Source organism: Watersipora subatra, chromosome 4 (genome assembly GCF_963576615.1).
Source record: "Watersipora subatra chromosome 4, tzWatSuba1.1, whole genome shotgun sequence".
Classification (NCBI taxonomy): Eukaryota; Metazoa; Bryozoa; class Gymnolaemata; order Cheilostomatida; family Watersiporidae; genus Watersipora; species Watersipora subatra.
The window spans coordinates 13,343,000-13,365,506 of NC_088711.1; the positions used below are offsets into that span (position 1 = coordinate 13,343,000).

Here is a 22,507-nt window from a genome sequence, read left to right on the forward strand (position 1 = left end):
TCTGCACTAGTGGTGTAATTCTTAAACATATTCGCATAAACATATAATGCTAAATTATATATTGCAATATAGATACATTTCATTCTGAAGCCATTACATATATGTATATGTTAACAAAGTATAAAAAGGCTATAAAGTAGAAACAAATAGCATTGCATGATGAGAGTAATATGCAAAATTAGAACGCAAATGTGCGGCACAGAGAGTGTAAAATTTCACAAAAGTCACAATGAAAGTGAACAGAATATGTACGTATGATAGTAACTGGCCAATCATCTCGTAGTAATAAAATTGTGCACGCTGTCATGTCCGCTAAGCTAGGCTTTTGTATTGGTGGCCTGTCTGCCACTAGTCTTGTCCTTGGCACGAAACCTCTTTTTGATTACAGATGTTCTGCTGCTCCTCTGTTTCTTGACTGCCCGCTTGCTTTTGGTAAGGTAATTCTGAAAAAGTACATCCAGCTCATACATTGTTTGTTACCCGCTAAAAGTAGTTGAGGGAGACATTAACTCCTAAATGCCCTCAGTAACCAATTTACGATACATAAATTTAGTGCTATCATGAATCATTTAGAGGAGCAGAGGTTGTGAACGGGTAAGAATACAATATCTCACAGCCCTTCCAACAAATGCATGCAGAATGATCAAGCTATGCAAACCTCGACAAGCTTTGGCCGGATTTCTTTCCACTTTTGACGCAGCAGCTCATCATCTAGTGTGTTGGAAAACCGTTTGGCCCCATCTTTAAGCCGAGGGTCATTCGGTTTGAAGAAGAACCAATCAACTACGGTGCTGTTGGCTGCGGGTACGTTAGCCTGGAAAGGTTTTTCTTCACCGGTGCACTTACTAGTTAAAATAGATGAAATATGACATACCTTCCAGAGCTTTTCCGCTCATATAACAATATAATTATTTCCAAGAATTAAGATTACAGTGATGCAGATCACTCAACAAGTAAAACAACTTGCAAGCATGCTTTTCAATTTTGAAATTCCAAAATAAAAACCACGCCTCTACAAGATATTCTTAACAGTAATGATGAGAGAATAACATACAGCTATCTTAGATTTGGTTTATTATATAATTACTCAGGAAATCTTGGTTTGTATTTTTCCAAGCTAAAAATCTTAAATTGGACACGTTGTAACTTCGCATACACATAGTCACAGTACATATTGGTGAAACAGGTGAAAACACTTAACCAAACCAAGCATTTTCATTCGTATCATGTTTTACAGGTAAATGTTCCAATACAAATCCGGTCAGTTTTCTGTCAGTGTTTCGTGAGCAATGTGAAGCAGGCTTTGAAATAGATTTATTGGGATGGTTAGCAGAATCACAAAAGTGAAGCATTTATGCATCTGAATCAGGATATTTGCATTTGAATCTCTTACCTCTCAAGTTCTACAGCTTTTCTTTCATCGTCGCTGTCATCACGCTTTGCAAATGGATTGTTATATTTAGCGGATACCGCATCATCTACATGTAGTACAAGAGAAATATTCACTGTTTAATTAGGTGCATGAAGTTAACATTCCACAAACGCAAGGAGTCAGCGTATACTGAATGGTTTCATATACCAGAGCGGCAACAGTACATGTAGCAACGATCTCTCTAATAAATGACAACAAGTATTTCTGTGCATTGAGGTTTTATTGTACAACAAATGGCAGGCTGCTGCTCATGACACAAATTGGGTCGACTAAAGGTCGATAAATAATAAGATTGATAGAAATATAATCATCAAACCAGCAATAATGGGCATCAATTAGATTGACACGATTAAATCTACACAATTTAAAACATCGATAAAATCGATCCTATCAGTAAAATATCGCTCATGAAAGAATGTCAGTCCAGAAAGTTTAACCTTATGGCACAAAAAGTAATTGTAATGTTGCAAAGTAATTCGTGAGCACTTGAAAATATATTTAATCCATTGACTGCCACATTACTTGTTGCGCAAAGTGCCTCAGCGCCACATTTTGTCCACTCAAAAACAAGCATTTCATTTTGGTTTTCGCTCGGTTATTACTTGTTCTAGCTAGCCCAAATTCACAATATATCAGTAAAACCCTTGACCTTATAGAAATGACAAAAACAAAAATGTGTTTTTTCAAATAAAAGTACAACTGCCCGAGCTCTAGTTCATCTTGCTAGCCAGTCATTTTGTTATTAAAAATGTTAAGATAAACTGAAAGCACTTTGGAAAAACTAGAATAATTTAATGCAAAATTATATATTCGCAATACTAATATAAAACTAATCTGGAAGTGGAGCCCTGGAAGAAATATAAGATCGACTAACAAATAGATTTGTACAAAATATAATTTTCAATAGCTAGAATCTCCTAAAGTGAGTGCTACAACAAAAAAAGATTTTGAATTTAAACTAATAGACAAAAATACGCATAAAAATGTAAGTCTTGTTAATAGAAACGAAAGGTTTCGAATCATTGACTTTTTCAATACATCATTTTTTGTATTGGTGAGATCAGCAATTAACAGCAAATATAGCGTTTTCTTTCAATGTTTTATAGATGGATTGAGGTTTATAGTATGATGGAACTCGGGTTGAGTGAGTTATCGCAAATTTTCAAAAGTTTTGATAAACAGTTAGAAATCATTTGGAACATTGCAATGAAGTGGGGATTAATTTGCCGTTATCCATTTCTTTTACCACTAGTAATAAAATACTAGTCCTAACTGTTTTAAACTGCTTCATTGTCAATGTAGTGAATAGATTTCTACTGTGAATATATCAAGTTGGTAAATATTATGTAAACATATTATTATGCTCATTCCCCAGTTGTCAAGTTATTCTGAGCCACTGCAGATTCGCAGAAATGAGAAAACGGCACTTGGGTCACGTAAGCGTTTGCGCAGATGAGTAAAAATGGCACCCAAAGGATTAAGCAATAAATCTTTCTATCTATGAGATTAAGCTAAAAAAAGAAAAAGCTACAAGTAATTTCTAAAAACTGCAATTAAAGCTTTTGACCTACACATACCATTTGTCTGACCACTACAGATGTTACTTGTCTGACCACTACAGATGTTACTTGTGTGACCACAACAGATGTTACTTGTGTGACCACTACAGATGTTACTTGTGTGACCACTACAGATGTTACTTGTGTGACCACTACAGATGTTACTTGTGTGACCACTACAAATGTTACTTGTCTGACCACAACAGATGTTACTTGTGCGACCACTACAGATGTTACTTGTGTGACCACTACAGATGTTACTTGTGTGACCACTACAGATGTTACTCGTGTGACCACTACAGATGTTACTTGTGTGACCACTACAGATGTTACTCGTGTGACCACTACAGATGTTACTTGTGTGACCACTACAGATGTTACTCGTGTGACCACTACAGATGTTACTTCTGTGACCGCTACAAATTTTACTTGGACATTCATTAGAGTTCATTAACACACAGAAGTAGACGTCATGGATTGGATTAAAAAATGTCAATGTTCTACAGTGTCACGACCAACTAACACTTATCGCAACTTCAAATTGCTACAATATCGATCTCTTAGAAGTTTGACCCAATTTGTGTCCTGCACACTGTCGTTATGTGTATGACGAATCATGTCAGTGGTTCGCGATGTTAATTGATGCCTCATTGAACACTGATATAACTCTCAACTACCTTTTGATGTCTCAAATTCCTTCGAGTCTTCTTCAACACAGCTGTATTTCTTTCCAAGACTGTTGGAAGTCCGCTCAGCTTCAGAATCTGCTGTATTCTCATCGCCAAGAAAATCAAAAGTCATTCCCTTGCTGCCATCCTCATATTCTCCCTTGTTTTTAGTAAAATCGATGTCAACTTCAAAAAATCGTTCTTTGGTTATCTCAGGTGCCGGCTCATTACCCACAACTGGGTCTGTGCCTTCCTTCTTCCTGCACAAGAAACGACATGCCTATACAGATGCTGCCAGCTGATCAGTCCATCAGCAGAGCAAGATACGTGGACGCCGCAGAAATCTATTACTTCACAAACGTTAATTACATTGACTAGCAAATTCACAGCTGAATAACAGACACCCACTTTGCCTTTTTCTTAGCTTTCTTCGGTGCATCAGAGGGATCAACCTTTTTAAGAAGTGTGCTGTGTGAAGCACTAGTGGGGTCAAACTGCATGCTGGAGAGGTCCCTGTAGAAACAAGGATGATAACAGCTTGTAGAACAGACTAAACTAACTATTTGACAAAGATTATTGTTTCGACATCCCACAGCATACAGGTGGCATACTAGCATGGTGGCATACTAGCATGGTGGCATACTAGAATGGTGGCATACTAGCATGATGGCATACTAGCATGGTGGCATACTAGCATGGCGGCATACTAGCATGGCGGCATACTAGCATGGCGGCATACTAGCATGGCGGCATACTAGCATGGCGGCATACTAGCATGGTGGCATACTAGCATGGTGGCATACTAGCATGGTGGCATACTAGCATGGTGGCATACTAGAATGGTGGCATACTAGAATGGTGGCATACTAGCATGGTGGCATACTAGCATGGTGGCATACTAGCATGGTGGCATACTAGCATGGTGGCATACTAGCATGGTGGCATACTAGCATGGTGGCATACTAGCATGGTGGCATACTAGCATGATGGCATACTAGCATGGTGGCATACTAGAATGGTGGCATACTAGAATGGTGGCATACTAGCGTGGTGGCATACTAGCGTGGTGGCATACTAGCGTGGTGGCATACTAGCGTGGTGGCACACTAGCATGGTGGCACACTAGCATGGTGGCATACTAGCATGGTGGCATACTAGAATGGTGGCATACTAGCATGGTGGCATACTAGCATGGTGGCATACTAGCGTGGTGGCATACTAGCGTGGTGGCATACTAGCGTGGTGGCATACTAGCGTGGTGGCATACTAGCATGGTGACATACTAGCATGGTGGCATACTAACATGGCGGCATACTAGCATGGTGGCATACTAGCTAGAATAATCTAGGAGTAGCAAACGAAGCACCAAATAGTGAAACTATACGATGAACTTTCCTGACTACAATTTTTTGCTATAACATAATCCATGGAGTTTGTATATTACATAGATAGAGCTCTATAACATAGAACACCACAAAAATTGTTCATGACCTTGACCACAGCATGTCACTACTGCAAAATAGTAATTAACCTAAAAACAGTTGCTGGAGTGTCAGCAAGTTTCTTGGCCTTAGATCTGCTGCTGGTTGGGTGGTCGAGACGAACGCTTTTGCTTCCTACTATGGACTGTAGAATCTCAAGATTCTTACATTTCTCCTCAAGCCCTCCTTCCTCTTCCATGGGCTGGCTGTGTGGCTCTTTGTCTGACAGCATATATACAATATTAGTATAACTGATGAAAGGACGTTTACTACAAACTAGCTTACTGTTAAAGATAAACTTGCACAAAATTTTCGTAGATTTTATTAAGAAGTATCGATATTATTCCATCATTTGCCATTATTTTTCCTGTTTGAGGTGATCTGACTGCCAGGATGTTTCAAGCCCAAAATCCACAAAACTTTATCCACAAAGCAGTTAAAACGCTCACATCAAGCAAAAGTGCAATTATGACGTCTGTAGTTACAAAGAGACCGACAGAATAGAGACCTGTAATGCTGCAACTTAAACGCAATAGCTGATATCAACTGTAGCAACCATAGCAACCAGTGACATCATTTCACACACTTTTTGCTTCTGAGAGTTTTAACTGCGATCAAGTTTTGTCGATTTTAATCGGAAAACATTTTGGCAGTCAGGTCACTTCAAACATCGAAAATAATCGCAATAATAGAATAATATCGATACTTTCTGATAAATCTACTGAAATTTTGTGCAGGTTCATCTTTAAGGCACTCTACTCATCCGAAACATTTCAGGTGATGTGCCTTGCTTGGCTAACCCTAACGAGGGACCTCATCAGATATTAAAAACCATCAAAAGTTCATTTTCATCAAGATCAAAACCACTAAGAAATAATTCAGCATATTAGCATATTATCATATGAAAAAATACTAAAAATAAGAAACATGTTTCTCATAGCACGGGTTTTTGCAACCAAAAAGCGACTAATGAATACGTTATCACCCAATTACAACAAAAATAGCAGACCATTAGCCAACAAATAACTTTCAAACGATCAGACTCTCACGTTTTTCAGCCTCTGATGAAGCGTCCGAATCTTCATCTAGAAACTTCTCTGTAAGTTTGAACCTGCTGTCATCATTGAAAGATTTCTGAAGCTCCAGTAGCTATAGAATATGATGAGGGTGAAAACGGTTCGTCATAGCGGAAGTTACAACAGGTACCGAACTTAGTTACTAAATTACTGTGACCCAATGTTTATCAGGCAGCGAATACCAGTCGTCAATCAAATTGCTCGACAAAAATGCAAGTAACAATTATGATCTGAGAAAACTACATACATTTGAGCTGAACACATTTCTAACCCTACGTTACCATCTTTCTAATGGGTTCGGTGTTGCTTCCACCCTGAATCATAGAAACCGTAAAACTCGAATGCATTTGACGCCGCTACACTGAATTTGTGTGAAGGCGATTGCTGAGGAAGCACTATTCGACATCATAGAAACGCTCACTGCATATCACTGCATTATTAATCCAAATTAATAATACTCGGCTATGATCTTTTTAGTGGAGGTAAAAAGATTTGAGCATCCCGATCAGGCATCTTAGCTCAGTCAGTGCAATTGGTTGGAAGCGAGTCAATTTTAACAAGTTTTGTTCTGAGGGATACAGTAAATCGCAAATCGTGGAAAGATCTAGAGTGCAACTAAAAAACACCAAGGTGAGAATTCGTCGACAGTAGGCAACTCCAAACTCATTGAAAGCATGGAAACGCAGTGTAACATCGATTGTGAGATTTGACTAATTCGCATAATTGAGTAAAGTCCTTAAGAAAACACTAGTTAAGCATGGACAACCCAGTCAATTGTTACTGCGATGACTAGAATGCTGAGATAAACTACAGGCATACAATAGGTATACATATAGAGCTGGAGTAACATACAGAGCGTAAATATTTTAAAGCCAACAAACTTGTGTCCAACTAGAAAAACCACCACAAACTAGAGACCTACCTTAGCCCCTTTCTCTCCCTCAAACTGCGGCTTCACAGAAAACATTTTATTATATTTCTCTTCATTCTCCTCCTCGTCCTCAGAGCTTTCATCAAACAAAATCTATTCAAGTATAAATGCAAGCCAATATTCAAGTATGCAAAGTTGACCATAATATCCTAGCATAAAAACTGAAGCCCCAATAAAATGAAGTCTTATATTAGGACTAGATGTTACCTTATTGTTACCAGTTGCGGACTTGCTGACAATGAACTTGGGTTTCTTAGCTGTTGGTTCTTCTTCATCTTCTGAGTCAAAGACTATTCTATTACGGTGGGTAGACGTGTCCTGTTGTACCAGAATGATCAGGTTAACTTAAACTTACGAATGTACAAATATTAATTATTAACAAAATTGTAGCTTTAAACTGACTACAATAATTAATATTATAAATCTAAATGCTGTTTCTCATGTTTAGTTGCCACATGCCACATTTTAAAACATTATTACCATATTGCGGAGAGCTTTCTGCACTATTTCTTGCTGGCTCCTAAACTCGTTTTTCTTAGAAGAAAGAGCTTCCAGTCTTTTCTGATTTGAGAGATTTCGCTTTTCAGCATTACACATAGCTTTTGGAGTTGAAGCAGGTTTTTTAGTTTTAAGTTTTTTTTTTGCAGGTTTTGCTAAATTTTCAGAAACTTGAGAAGCTGAAACCAAGGTAAGATCAAGTTTAGATTTGTTCGTCCGCATTTCATCACGAACACAATCTTCTTCGCTTGAAGAAACCGACTCATTCTGAATAGAAAACTTCGCATTGGATATGACTTCTGGTTTGGACAACTTTCTTGTTTTAACAGACCGTTCCTCTTCGCTGCTGTCTGAACAATAACTATTGTCACTTGATAAATGAGATGGCTCTTTCAAAGTTGTGTTATGCTTTCCACCAGACGTTTCACCAGCTACATCTTGAGCAGTCCCATTTCCATTACTCAACTCCATAGAGTTACTTTGGCTCACTTTCTCCTCGTCATCATCACTACCTGTACTTGATTTACAAATGGACGGCATTCTAACAGACTGTAACAAAGCATTATTAGACTGAGATGATTTTGCCGCTCTTTTGACACTCCGCGGGCGCTCTTGCTCTGCGGCCAAAATACGCCTTGATTTGGCAAAGCTCTCACAATTAAGATTGACAGATGAAGAATCGCTACCATCCTCAGAAACTGACAAATTCAACTTTGGTGGTGCATTCTGTGAGTGTCTAATTTCATTTGCTTTACTTGGAGTTTGTGTGGCAGCTGATCTAAGAATGCTTGCAGCAGACTCTAGCAAGATAGCTAAAGAACTTGGAGTAACATTGAGAGGGGTGTCTGACTTTCTGTTTGTGGAGGAGGCCAGCAATTGCTCTAAGTCCCAAGCAAGATTTGAGCTAGGACTTTGCGAGGTATCATTTGCAGACTGTACAGAAGCTAGTGAAGTTGACGTTTCCATTTTCTCCTGGCATGTGACCTTGATTGGTAAAGTACGAGGCTCACTATTTACATTGGCGCATTCCAAATTAGTTTTAGAGTAGCCAGAGATACTGTCTGGCTCTACAGACTTAGCCAAAATTGCAGCAGTACCAGGAAAGGTTTTACGTTTTACATGCTCATCTTCAGCATCATCAGATGAACTCAAACTGCTGGAGTCAGATGTAACATCTTTTGTGTGTGACAGTGTTTTAGGAGTTTTCGAATGTTGATCTTTAGTACTGATTGATTCAGCATCAGATGACTCATGTGATGAAAGATTAGTTTTCGCTAGTAAAGTGTCAGAGGGAACATTTTGATTCTTGTTCGGTTTGACTTTTGTAGAAATAGGATACAAACTTTTAGAGTTTGCAATGTTTAGCTTTTTTGTATCCACAGAACCACTGCTAAGATTTTTCAATTTCACTGTGCTGGCTTTTCTTACACCATAAGAGGCAGTCCCTGAATCATTGAGTGTATCGCTTTCAGAATCGCTATCAAATCTTGATAGGTCCACGCCATTTTTTACAGACTCCTTAGTAGATACTTTAAAGAACGATTGCTCATTTTCCTCGTTGTCTACAGGGACAACCTCCATATCATCAACAGAGTTTTCTTTTTCTGCTACAACACAATTATTGAACAAAATTTCAAAGCAATCAATTTTATTTCAACCAATTTTGTATAGATATAAGTGGGCATATTCTAACAATATGTGGTAGGAACGCTCTTGAGATAATCAATAGAACAGAAACAAATATCATACACACCTCTTTTTTGAATTATGTCTTCAGCACCTCTTCCACTTTTAACTTTTGTGTCTGCACTAGATATTCTCTTAAAATCTCCAATTCGCTGTTTATAATTGTCATTAGCTTCCTTAGTAGAATCTTCTCCTAAATCCCATGTAAGGCAGGCGACACCTTCATCAGATTCCTATAGCACAATATAGGTGTGATATAGAAGCGGTAATTCTGAAATTTAACCATATAAATGATGATAAGCTGCCACATAAAGCAAATAACTCAAACTCACTGGATCATTCAGCAACTCATTCTTGCTCGTGTCCAATCGCTTCAACTGATGACTGTGTCGAGATGGATCGTATCTGGTAACCTTCTTTTTGTCACGACTTCTCACTTTCATTACAGGTACAACACGTTGATATCTTGTTACAACCCAGTTCTGTAATATATAGACTAGTTTTTAAATTGATAGGCAAAAAAGGAACAGTCATTAATTTTAAACAACTTATGAATGACTAGAGAACTCTTTATTTACCTCATTGTCAGGTAGCACTGTTCCAGGCACTGCACCTTTAAGAATCTCAGGTATACAAACTTTCTGATCTTTGCCTTCTTTGTGATTGTCACCCGATTGTTCCTGTTGTCTTTCAGTTGCATACCTGCACGATGAACTTTGCTATTATATAATTACCATGCACGCAATTAAACAATTCTGTATTATGTCTTCGCCTCTTTAGATTCAAATGCTTTTCAACCTTAAGCTTTAACCTCAAGCTTACTTTTCAGATGTGCTTTGTTTAGCTAATTGAATCGTGATTTTTCCATCTCTCCAGGTAGTGTTGTTTAACTGACTTCGACCTAAAAATATTAGCAAGTCTAAAAATCATAAGGAATATAAAAAATATGTGCATCAAATCACAGAGCTCCTGAACTACAGCTGACATAGAGGTTATAATCAAGAACCTTATTTATGACATCTTTTATTGTGGTTAAACTTCTTAGAACAAGGTTTGTGACATTCTTACGCTATTAATTCTATTGAATGGTCATGAAATTTCTATCATGAAACGGTCACCATGCTTAAGCGTGTATATACTGGTGTTTGACTTACACTTCTGAAAGTTTTGCCGAGTGGTCTCTATGTTGATATAGCCAAAGGTCTTCAACCATTGACCTAAATGAAACAATTATTACACATGTAAGTTATAATATGTAAAAAAGATTGCAAACACATCCATTCAATTCTTAACAGTGATACTCATACTACCAAAATATGAAATAGGTTACTGCTTGTCAATCAAAAAAGCAGTAAATTCGAAAACGACATGAGCCTATTACCACGTTTTTACATATTCTTTACACGTTTTAACTCGTAGTAAGCTATGCTGTATAAGCCTTTTCTTCGATATTGACAAGCAGTAACCAAACAACAAAGTAAACTAGAAGTAAACGGAGAAATGTGCCATAAACTAATAGCGAGACTTGAGGAGCCGTAGTAGATGGCCATCGACTAACAACTTAACCTGTTGGATCCGTTTTACTTTTCATCTCGACATCACAAACTTTCCCATATTTGGAAAATCGGTTCCACAGTTCTTGTTTTTCTGTATCCTGTGGTAAGCCTCCAGCAAAAATACGCAAAAGTTCCATGATGAAAAAATAAATTCACATTAGTAATAAAATATGAACAGCGTACACGATCCGTGAGTACAAGACATGTGCACTTTTATAGACTAAAGATACATTTAGCGATTATAGGCTGGTTATATACGTGACAAAAGCTTCACAGTCTTTAGCGCACAAGCTAAAATAGCCGCTCAACAAAGAAATATTTCTACGTAGCTTCTGTACTTCTGTACTTAGCAGCAAATATCTATGGAAAATCGCTCGTAGAAATGTGCTGAAGCTAGATTTGCACCTTGTCTTCCAAATGTCTGCATGTTTTGTACATACATAGTAGAACTAGCGAAACTAATAATAAGCATCATAAAATTGGAGTAAAAAGTTCTAGTTTGTTTTGTTTGTTCAAACTTACTTTGAAGAACTTCGAAAGCTCAGTTGTATAACGTGTTAAAAACAAACACGCAACCGACTTGAATGCAACATACTCTTCTACTTTTGTGACATACAAAAGCTATTAAAATATGTAGCTATCTCAAAAATTGTCAAGTTTTATCTCAAATGGTTTATGGGAAATTGTTTACCGTTTTACCAATTCAGTTTGACTGAATATACTGACCACTATATAATAATTTTTTTCAAAACTAGAAAAGAAGTAATTATCGTGAACAATCGGTTGTGCGAATAATTTTTCAAGTTTAACCAGATATAAGGAAATCGAAAAAAAAATTCTAACCTAGCAACATTGTCAGGGCTCCAAAAAGTTTAGAGTTTGTCTATGATTTACTTTAACAGCTTGCCAGGGCTATTAAAACTGCTTGCATGCTGATGATACCATTATTACTAACATTATTCATAACACGTCTGCAAGTACTGCTTTTTATAGAGTATTTAGATTTTAAGTTGCCTGTAGAGTTTGAAATTCTAGATTTAAAGTTCTTAGATTGTAAAATTCTTTTTTTCTCTCAATTTCTCTTTGTCGGCACCAGTAGTAGTTCAGGGAAAAAAGTTTTGTATCAGTGGTATTTATAGTTTTGTTGCATTGATTGTATTTTTACTGACTACCACAGGAATAAAAAGTAAACTATTCCCATATTGGCCTGGGGGTACCAAAATACTAAAGAACTGCAATATATTACATGTATATAATAGATATTATACTACCTAAAAGATCCGATTGAACATACTGTCCAAAGTCGTATTTGTTATGCCAACTAAGTTGAACAGCGACAATTGAAAATAGCAAACTTGCCACATGGAATGCATAAAAAACAATGGTGAAATTAATGATTCTGTGTTTGCTGTCGCTATGAAAATGGCAGCTCCAACTTGCTGTACAACAGCTAACAACGAATACTGATCAAGCTTCATGGGAAAGCTACTTTTCTAATTACAGTTTCAAAGTGATATACATATTGCAATTCACTTGTGGTACTTGGTATTAATTTTCAGAAAGTTCTTGCTTTAATATTGTATCATTGCAAGAAAATCACTTTCAGTTGGCATTATGGTAAGATGGTTGAGCAGTTAGTATATATGTGGAAAAAATTATATATTGATTCTATTTTAATATATCGTACAATATTCCAGTATTTGTTCTTTTCTACTTTAGCGATATAGTTGTGGAGCCTGAAGTAAAGCTCTAAATCAATGGACTTTGGATTCAAAATACAAAAGTTTGAAAAGCCATCATTGCTTTATCATCTCAGAAAAAGAGAGACCTTTGCAAGTAAACCCAACACACATCATCATGCAGTGCGGCAGTTCTACTGCACTATTGTCCCCAATTTTACTCTCATTGACGTCGAGAAACCTCCATGTTTTCTTCGCAAATTCTCCCCAGATGGACGATTTTTTGTTGCATTTTCATCAGATCAGGCTTCCCTAGAGATCTATGCTTTTCAAGGTTTGTCGGATATTGTTTCATTTGTTATACATAAATGAATATTTATTGTTTGTTAGTTCCATGAGCAGTTTGCAATACAACTACTAATTAAAATCTTGGTGATTGCAACAAATATTACTGTGTTTATATGGAAAATTGCCTCTATTGCTTATGGCAGTAATGTTAGTATAATATCTATAATATGTTCAGGCCCTGCTGCAGCTGGAGACCTGCTAGCAAACTGCACTGGGGATGTCCTACAGGAAAAAAGTGAAGCCGCAACCCATATCAGAAAAACTGCTTTTGATCGTTTTTTCACATTAAAACATACTGGTAAGTGTAAACTTACACAGTCTATTTCACTGCTACACAATATCTCTACATACATGTGAACTTTAGCGGCAGATGGAACTGTTACATGTACATCTGTCTAGTTCTCATTACTAGGTAGGAAATGCCTAGGTGTTTGTAAAAGTCATGCCACACGCTACACCTAGTTGTTCACTCTTCTTTACTTCATAGTAATAACACTCTAAGGGGTCAAATGGAAAGCAGTTGGTTAGGCGAGTACCAGAGCTTACCATCACACGGTACACTAGTAACAGCTTATTGTCATCCTGATAGTCTGTGTATATTGCAGTATCTTTAGGAGATGGTCAAGAGCATTTGAACAGGGAATGCAGTTTGTTTACTGAGGACAGCAAATACGTGATAGTTGGTTCAGCCGCAAGTGTGCCCACTGATCCACCACCAACTTTTCACGAGGTTAACATTCTTTGCAATATTTTAATTATCACTCTGGTTTACTGCTTACACTGTTCTTTCTCATCGTACTGTTAATTCATTTTGCTGAGACTAAGGACTTGTTTTCTGTATTCTTTAGTATGCTTATGTTGCATCACTACTGTTACTCCGGCTGACTAGAGCGCACACATACTTGGAAATTTCTAAGCTTTTAAAATGACTTTTATATCAGAAACTTAAAGTTTGGACAACTGTTAGTTAGATGATAGAAAAGTGATGCATACCATTATTGTGTAGGCATACAGAAACAATGAATCTGTTTCACCAAATGAACAGAGAGCTGCTTTGGAGAATTACACCCTTTATATAATAGATCTTGAATTTGGTCTCTGCTGCGATAGCCGCAACTACCGGTGCGACAAGATATTTCTCTCTCATAATCAGGTAGCTGTTCCCCACAACTCTAGTTATGCTCAATGATTTTACATTAATTTTATGTGTTCTCAAATCGTGTGCTTCGAGAATTTTTTAATAATAAGTTTTTGACATCACTAAGTAATCTGGCATATCTCATTATTACTCCAGCATATTGTCAGTCTACTCTTACCACATCCAATTTCACTTTTTCTTCTAGTTCATTGTCTATTATTAAAACTACAATGATTTGTTTTCTTTTCTAATCCCCATACTTTTTCCAGTTTTTACTTTTTCACAATTTTTAGCCAAATCCACTGCTTTTTAATAACTGCATGTTTATATCTATGAGTTGTGTACTTACTTGATTTTTCATATTTGAGAGGTTTATTACAGTTATGCACATAATTCCTGGTGCCCTAAATATCATTTCTTGAATTGAAACATACTGCTGAGCTGGTGTAGAGCTGTTAAGGAAAGTATGGTTACGGTACAACAAGGTTGTATTTTGTAGGGTTTGTATCTGTATAATAAGACACTAGCAGTCCTTTCAGTACAGCAACAGACCATTCATATCATACATATACATGACAATGGAAAACTCCAAGATGTCCGCTCCATTGGTAGGTTATGATTCAGCTTCCTATGTAACACTCTAATTTCTTTCGCCATATCAGCAAGCTTGTACACTATTTGTGTAGTTTTCAAGAACATACAGTGATATTCAATATGTACTACACCTCCATATCACGTACTCACTAATACAAAATACGTACAAATTAAGGTAAATTTTTTGAGTTATTGTATCATTAGTCATTGTAGCTCAGTGACTGATTAATTAGTGTTGATGGTCGTACTATCGCTATCTGTTTATTACTAACCACTTCATTCTTACCCCATTTGTTGCTAGAGGTCAGTGAGCAGATTCTTTCTTTTAACTTCAACTTTTCGCTGTCTGATCTGTCATCCAATAAGTTAACCAATGATGTCTCACAGTATTGTAAGCACATTTCTGTTATCATTGTTCTATTAATTCTTTCAGGCAGGTTCTGTTTTGAAGATGATGAGTTTTATCTTGGCCTTGGTAGAGAAACTCAGGAAGGCCGTAAATATTGCGAACAAAAGACGGGTGTCCGACCACCTCCTCTCTCTCAGACAAACACCCGAGTCTATAATGAAACTACTATTAACTCACTAAAACATAGGTTATTAACGTACATGTATAAGAAGGCAAGAGGAGAGGGGGCTTATGCACTCCGCAAGTAAGTTGTCAACAGCTTTTGTAAGGTATATTTCCAGTCAATTGTGTAATGGTAAAGTAATATTTTCATCTATTTCTGGACAGAACCATAGGCAAGTTTTCTCGATTCACGCAAAGTTGGCCTTCTTAGGTGTTTAGTTTTGCACAAATCATTCTATTTGTTCTTATTGATATGGTTTAGCTGTGATTTGCTTTTGTCCAGCTCAAAATCTCTGCACTGGTTCACTCTATTAAAAAGACTTAAAATTGACTGCTAATAATTTTAGGTTCTACAAATATTTTGAACAATTCCGAGAGCTGAGGCTATGGAAGATGCAACTGCTGGATGACTCTCATCTGCTCATCAAATATGCTTGTGAAGATGTGGTTACACTCAGAGTTCAAGATCCGAACACACAGCCAGCTTTCTTTGTTCTCTATAACTTTGTTAGCGCAGAGGTAAGGATTATGCATCAGCATTTTGAAAATTTAGCATTATTAAAATTCTTGTTTCATTTTATGTGGAGTTTGGTTGTCCTTACATAAAACATGGGGTGTTGTTCCAGCTATGAAGAATATGGATGTAATTGAATTTGTCTGCATGGTATTCGGTTAGTACTTGCTTTTTATCATCACCATTTGGTTGCTTGAATATTTTTTATGTACAGTGCGTACTCGAACTCACGAGCTAGACTAGCGTTTCAGTAGTGTAGATATATTCACACATTGGTATAAGTTCATATAGACCAAAGTCATAAGACCTGAAGGCATTGGGAACTATTGAACTATTTGCTCTGCAGGTTCTGGGTGTTTGGGAGAATTGTTCGGAGGAGTTGTTGTCACTCTTTGAAAGTTTTCCTGATCAGTTTAGAAATGTGCGACCTTTTCAAGGAGAAGGCATGCTCTGTCCAGCCAGCAGTAACATATATGCCCGTCAGATACAGGCGAGATTTAAACAGACCATTGTGAGCGCGAGGTAGTTACTGTTTATAAGCTTTCATTTCTTATTTTAACACCTACTTTCTTGTTCCTAGTTCCATGCTGCATTTCTTTAATGTCAGCTTTTAGGTGAGCAAACAATGAAAATTTTTAGCATAGTATTTTGTTTGTGTAAGTAGGTTTGTGTAGGCTGGAAATATTGCATTTGTTTATTTGAAAAAAAGTTTTAGATTACTATAATATATGTTCATTCTTTTTTCTTTACCCATGATACACATAACTGGATCTCTCAACAATTTACAGCAGGCTAATGCGTCTTTTGAAATTTAGCCATAGAAATCTTATTTGAAGAATTTGCACCAAGATGGCACAATGCTAACTTTTATACAAACTAGTGCCCTAGAGTGCCGTGAGAGATCGTCAGATGTAATAACTATACATACAATTATTCCAAACAATAGCAATGCGGTTGATTGGCACACATGATGATTATCGGTCTACAAAGCTGATAGTTGCGAGTTCAAATCCTGTTGAAAGCGATCTTTCTTCTTAACCTCTAAGCAAGGCTTCAGACAGACGGACAGTCTCTTGTAAAGATGTAAAGATCACCTGACAGCATCTCTTATCTCTTAAACTGAATACTATTTTGTTATTCTGTGTTGTAAGTTTCCATCTCTTTAGCTGTTGATCTCAACAGAAAATAGAAATAGGTTGATGATTGCACCCTTCTCATTGGGCTTGAATTTTTGTTTGTAAGAATAGAGAAGTACCCAACAGATAACTGCTTAGCCTTCCATTGATTTCTGTATTGAATGTTTTGCAGGTATGGAGGCTACACAGAAGCTGTGAAGCGTATACTCGCACAGCTTCCTATAAGTGCTCAGTCTTATAGCTCAAGTCCCTATTTGGATCTCACCCTATTCAGTTATGATGACAAGTGGGTGTCTGTTATGGAAAGACCTAAGACTTGTGATGGCTACCCTATAAGGTAGAATCTTGATTTGCAGGCTTAGTCTCAGCCCTCACTCTGAACGCTGTTCACATTTTGTAGAGTTATGTTCCCATGTACTCATGCAAGGTTTTCTCAGAACTGCCTTTCCCTAGCATTAATCTAGGTTCTTATAACAGCATGTTAAACAGAAACTTCTCATTGGCTAAGATCATCCCATCGATTCATTTTTTCTGGGTTAATCATTTTACTCACAATCATAACTTAGTAGATGAAAGAGAGTACATTACTAACCTGCGTTGATGGTGAATGTGGTCTTTGGCAACCAGCTGCATGGGCTGTATTATTCAACATACTCAACTCTTTAATGGCAGAGAGATAGTTTTGCGTTATAGCAGTTTCACCTGCTGTGAACTAAAGCTACTCTAGTTCAGCGGGTCCTTAACAAGTTATTACTTAGCAGGAAACAAAACAAACACGTCTTTACTCACTGAGCTTCTAGCCGTGAGAGAGCGATGAGAAGATCCCTCCCAGCGGTTTCCGGTTTTTCCTTACTTCCGGTCAAGCCGAGTTTATAGCAATCCGATGATATCACACCTGCTTTTCTATTAGTTTTTCAGTCCTACTTTCCTATAAATAATAAATATTTACGTATAAATAATAAATATTTCCCTATAAATAATAAATACTTCCCTGTAACTAATAAATACTTCCCTATAAATAATAAATACTTCCTTATAAATAATAAATACTTCCCTATAAATAATAAATACTTCCCTATAAATAATAAATACTTCCTTATAAATAATAAATACTTCCCTATAAATAATAAATACTTCCCTATAAATAATAAATACTCCCTATAAACAATAAATACTTTCCTATAAATAATAAATACTTCCCTATAAATAATAATTACTTCCCTATAAATAATAAATATTTCTCTATAAATAATAAATACTTCTCTATAAATAATAAATACTCCCTATAAATAATAAATACTTTCCTATAAATAATAAATACTACTTATAAATAATAAATACTTCCCTATAAATAATAAATACTTCCCTATAAATAATAAATACTTCTCTATAAATAATAAATACTTCCTATAAATAATAATTACTTCCCTATAAATACTGAGTTTCATTTGTTTGTAAAATCAAGTGAGTCTTGCATGCAATTTCAAAAAAATTGTAATGCTAAAATTTGAATAATTAATTTTAGACATATCTAAGGCGATGGAAATTTTTAAAGTACATTTTAAATTAGCAAGTATACAGAACAGGACAAACACTTCTGTCTATACCAAAAGACGGATGGTTATACGTTTAGTGCGCCGATATTTACACATGAGTCCCGTCAGTTGACCACGAGTGCAGTCAAACAGTGTAAACGGTGCTTTATGGGCAGTTGTGATCAGCGTCTAAATATCATTAATGCTTATGATATATCTGTGTTATTAGATATTTTCTTTAGATATATATTAAAATACCCTAATCACATCTCCAATCTGCCTGACCATCCATTAAATTACATTTTTTACAGAAAAGCCACTACACTTCATACAAGACACCAGCACCCTGCCAATTTACATTATAGAGCAGCATTATGCGAAAAGAGCTTTTTCTTTTAATATGCATAGTTTTAGTTAATTATTTTAGGGTCTCATGGTCTAATTTGCTTTGAACAGTAATTATATGGTGTTGATAATACAGTAATTATATGGGGTTTATAATGCAGTAATTATAAGGTGTTGATAATACAGTAATTATATGGGGTTTATAATGCAGTAATTATAAGGTGTTGATAATACAGTAATTATATGGTGTTGATAATACAGTAATTATATGGTGTTGATAATACAGTAATTAAATGGTGTTGATAATACAGTAATTATATGGTGTTGATAATGCAGTAATTATATAGTGTTGATAATACAGTAATTATAAGGTGTTGATAATACAGTAATTATATGGTGTTGATAATACAGTAATTATATGGTGTTGATAATACAGTAATTAAATGGTGTTGATAATACAGTAATTATATGGTGTTGATAATGCAGTAATTATATAATGTTGATAATACAGTAATTATAAGGTGTTGATAATACAGTAATTATATGGTGTTGATAATACAGTAATTATAAGGTGTTGATAATACAGTAATTATATGGTGTTAATAATACAGTAATTATATGGTGTTGATGCAGTAATTATAGGGTGTTGATAATACAGTAATTATATGGTGTTGATAATACAGTAATTATATAGTGTTGATAATACAGTAATTATAAGGTGTTGATAATACAGTAATTATATGGTGTTGATAATACAGTAATTATAAGGTGTTGATAATACAGTAATTAAATGGTGTTGATAATACAGTAATTATATGGTGTTGATAATGCAGTAATTATAAGGTGTTGATAATACAGTAATTATATGGTGTTGATAATACAGTAATTATATGGTGTTGATAATACAGTAATTAAATGGTGTTGATAATACAGTAATTATATGGTGTTGATAATGCAGTAATTATATAGTGTTGATAATACAGTAATTATAAGGTGTTGATAATACAGTAATTATATGGTGTTGATAATACAGTAATTATAAGGTGTTGATAATACAGTAATTAAATGGTGTTGATAATGCAGTAATTATATAGTGTTGATAATACAGTAATTATATGGTGTTGATAATACAGTAATTATAAGGTGTTGATAATACAGTAATTATATGGTGTTGATAATACAGTAATTAAATGGTGTTGATAATGCAGTAATTATATAGTGTTGATAATACAGTAATTATAAGGTGTTGATAATACAATAATTATATGGTGTTGATAATACAGTAATTATATGGTGTTGATAATACAGTAATTATATGGTGTTGATAATACAGTGATTAAATGGTGTTGATAATACAGTAATTATATGGTGTTGATAATACAGTAATTATATGGTGTTGATAATACAGTAATTAAATGGTGTTGATAATACAGTAATTATATGGTGTTAATAATGCAGTAATTATATAGTGTTGATAATACAGTAATTATAAGGTGTTGATAATACAGTAATTAAATGGTGTTGATAATGCAGTAATTATATAGTGTTGATAATACAGTAATTATATGGTGTTGATAATACAGTAATTATATGGTGTTGATAATACAGTAATTATATGGTGTTGATAATACAGTAATTATAAGGTGTTGATAATACAGTAATTATAAGGTGTTGATAATACAGTAATTAAATGGTGTTGATAATGCAGTAATTATATGGGGTTTATAATGCAGTAATTATAAGGTGTTGATAATACAGTAATTATATGGTGTTGATAATACAGTAATTATAAGGTGTTGATAATACAGTAATTATATGGTGTTGATAATACAGTAATTAAATGGTGTTGATAATGCAGTAATTATATAGTGTTGATAATACAGTAATTATAAGGTGTTGATAATACAATAATTATATGGTGTTGATAATACAGTAATTATATGGTGTTGATAATACAGTAATTATATGGTGTTGATAATACAGTGATTAAATGGTGTTGATAATACAGTAATTATATGGTGTTGATAATACAGTAATTATATAGTGTTGATAATACAGTAATTATATAGTGTTGATAATACAGTAATTATAAGGTGTTGATAATACAGTAATTATAAGGTGTTGATAATACAGTAATTAAATGGTGTTGATAATACAGTAATTATATGGTGTTGATAATACAGTGATTAAATGGTGTTGATAATACAGTAATTATATGGTGTTGATAATACAGTAATTATATAGTGTTGATAATACAGTAATTATAAGGTGTTGATAATACAATAATTATATGGTGTTGATAATACAGTAATTATATGGTGTTGATAATACAGTAATTATATGGGGTTTATAATGCAGTAATTATAAGGTGTTGATAATACAGTAATTATATGGTGTTGATAATACAGTAATTATAAGGTGTTGATAATACAGTAATTAAATGGTGTTGATAATGCAGTAATTATATGGGGTTTATAATGCAGTAATTATAAGGTGTTGATAATACAGTAATTATATGGTGTTGATAATACAGTAATTATAAGGTGTTGATAATACAGTAATTATATGGTGTTGATAATACAGTAATTAAATGGTGTTGATAATGCAGTAATTATATAGTGTTGATAATACAGTAATTATAAGGTGTTGATAATACAATAATTATATGGTGTTGATAAAACAGTAATTATATGGTGTTGATAATACAGTAATTATATGGTGTTGATAATACAGTAATTAAATGGTGTTGATAATACAGTAATTATATGGTGTTGATAATACAGTAATTATATAGTGTTGATAATACAGTAATTATAAGGTGTTGATAATACAGTAATTATATGGTGTTGATAATACAGTAATTATATGGTGTTGATAATAAAGTTCCCATGTATCTACTCCTGATGCATTACACGTGGTTACAACTAGTCCCAACTAATTCTTAGTTCTTTCATTCTCTTGCAGTTATAAGCAAGTAGCTCATTTCTCTTGTACCCACTATTCTGCATGATTTATGTATTTCTAATGCCTACACTTCTCCCAAGTCCTTTGAATTGAAGGTTTTACGGAAGAGAATGCCATTTGCTCAAGTTTAAGATACACACCGGAGGTGTAACGGAGAAGGTACAGACTGGCTCTAATAGACGCCTGGTTGCTTTTACTTTCCATCCAACTATGCCCTTTGCTATAAGCGTGCAGAGAAGGAGCAACTCCCAATACATAGTCAACCTTCATGTACGCCATGTAACGTCCTGATATCTCTCAAGTGTCCTCTAGTCCGCGCAACACTTTTGTAATGAGGTCATGAAGTCATGTGTATATTGGAATACTTTACAATGATGATGTTATTTTTTGGCCCATTTATGTAATTTTCTATTTTTAGACAGTTATTAAGCATTGCCTGTTCAAGTTATCTAGCATTTAATTTATTCATAGCATTAATATGTTACTTATTAAAGCTAGCACGACAGCAAACATTTACATGTCTTGTTTCTTCTCTCATTCTACAACTCTCTCATCAGCATGTCTAGTCATATCTAGATGTCTAGTGAGGCTTGTAACCTATTATGCATTACATAAAACATTTGGAATAACTCTAAGAGTAGATAGCTAGATTATAATAACAAGTTGTTTTTAGTATGTTACTAGACCAAAGAAATATTATTAACTTCATAAATATCATATCAACCAAGTACTCAAATGTGTGAATTGCTTTGTGTTTCCAAAAAAATCGAGAAAATGTGTTTCTATTAAGATGCGC

General features: G+C 34.9%; 2 protein-coding genes across 3 annotated transcripts; one reads left to right on the top strand and one right to left on the bottom strand.

Annotated features, from left to right (window-relative positions):
* Window positions 1-54: 54 nt before the first annotated feature.
* Window positions 55-11,024, bottom strand: LOC137393571 (nucleolar protein 8-like). Of its 2 annotated transcripts, none has more exons than XM_068080187.1 (16): window positions 10,898-11,024; window positions 10,486-10,548; window positions 10,154-10,232; window positions 9,910-10,033; window positions 9,660-9,813; window positions 9,399-9,551; window positions 7,628-9,252; window positions 7,355-7,465; window positions 7,139-7,240; window positions 6,190-6,289; window positions 5,191-5,362; window positions 4,068-4,172; window positions 3,669-3,919; window positions 1,394-1,478; window positions 659-845; window positions 55-443 (listed from the first exon to the last, which is right to left on the bottom strand). In XM_068080187.1, the coding sequence occupies exons 1-16, from the start codon at window positions 11,022-11,024 to the stop codon at window positions 318-320; spliced, it is 3,564 nt and encodes a 1,187-aa protein (XP_067936288.1). In that variant the 3' UTR covers window positions 55-317. The 2 variants fall into 2 exon arrangements, with proteins under 2 accessions (XP_067936288.1, XP_067936289.1); XM_068080188.1 differs by having other exon boundaries at window positions 9,399-9,564; window positions 9,664-9,813; window positions 10,898-10,973.
* A 1,587-nt stretch (window positions 11,025-12,611) lies between these two features.
* LOC137393363 (DET1 homolog) lies at window positions 12,612-22,211 on the top strand. Its single transcript, XM_068079878.1, has 10 exons — window positions 12,612-12,900; window positions 13,090-13,212; window positions 13,520-13,644; window positions 13,921-14,067; window positions 14,552-14,660; window positions 15,080-15,299; window positions 15,565-15,736; window positions 16,078-16,253; window positions 17,040-17,204; window positions 21,807-22,211. The coding sequence occupies exons 1-10, from the start codon at window positions 12,645-12,647 to the stop codon at window positions 22,000-22,002; spliced, it is 1,689 nt and encodes a 562-aa protein (XP_067935979.1). The 5' UTR covers window positions 12,612-12,644; the 3' UTR covers window positions 22,003-22,211.
* Window positions 22,212-22,507: the final 296 nt, after the last annotated feature.

Bases quoted from the DNA above. Each gene is read 5' to 3' on its own strand.
- LOC137393571 (XM_068080187.1), bottom strand. From the start codon at position 11,024: ATGGAACTTTTGCGTATTTTTGCTGGAGGCTTACCACAGGATACAGAA. The intron at 3,920-4,067 runs GTGGGTGTCTGT...TTTCTTGTGCAG, and splicing joins AAAGCTAAGAAAAAGGCAAA to GAAGAAGGAAGGCACAGACC. The intron at 846-1,393 runs GTAAGAGATTCA...TATTTTAACTAG, and splicing joins AAAGCTGTAGAACTTGAGAG to TAAGTGCACCGGTGAAGAAA.
- LOC137393363 (XM_068079878.1), top strand. From the start codon at position 12,645: ATGGACTTTGGATTCAAAATACAAAAGTTTGAAAAGCCATCATTGCTT. The intron at 14,068-14,551 runs GTAGCTGTTCCC...TGTATTTTGTAG, and splicing joins TATTTCTCTCTCATAATCAG to GGTTTGTATCTGTATAATAA. The intron at 15,300-15,564 runs GTAAGTTGTCAA...TAATAATTTTAG, and splicing joins GGGGCTTATGCACTCCGCAA to GTTCTACAAATATTTTGAAC.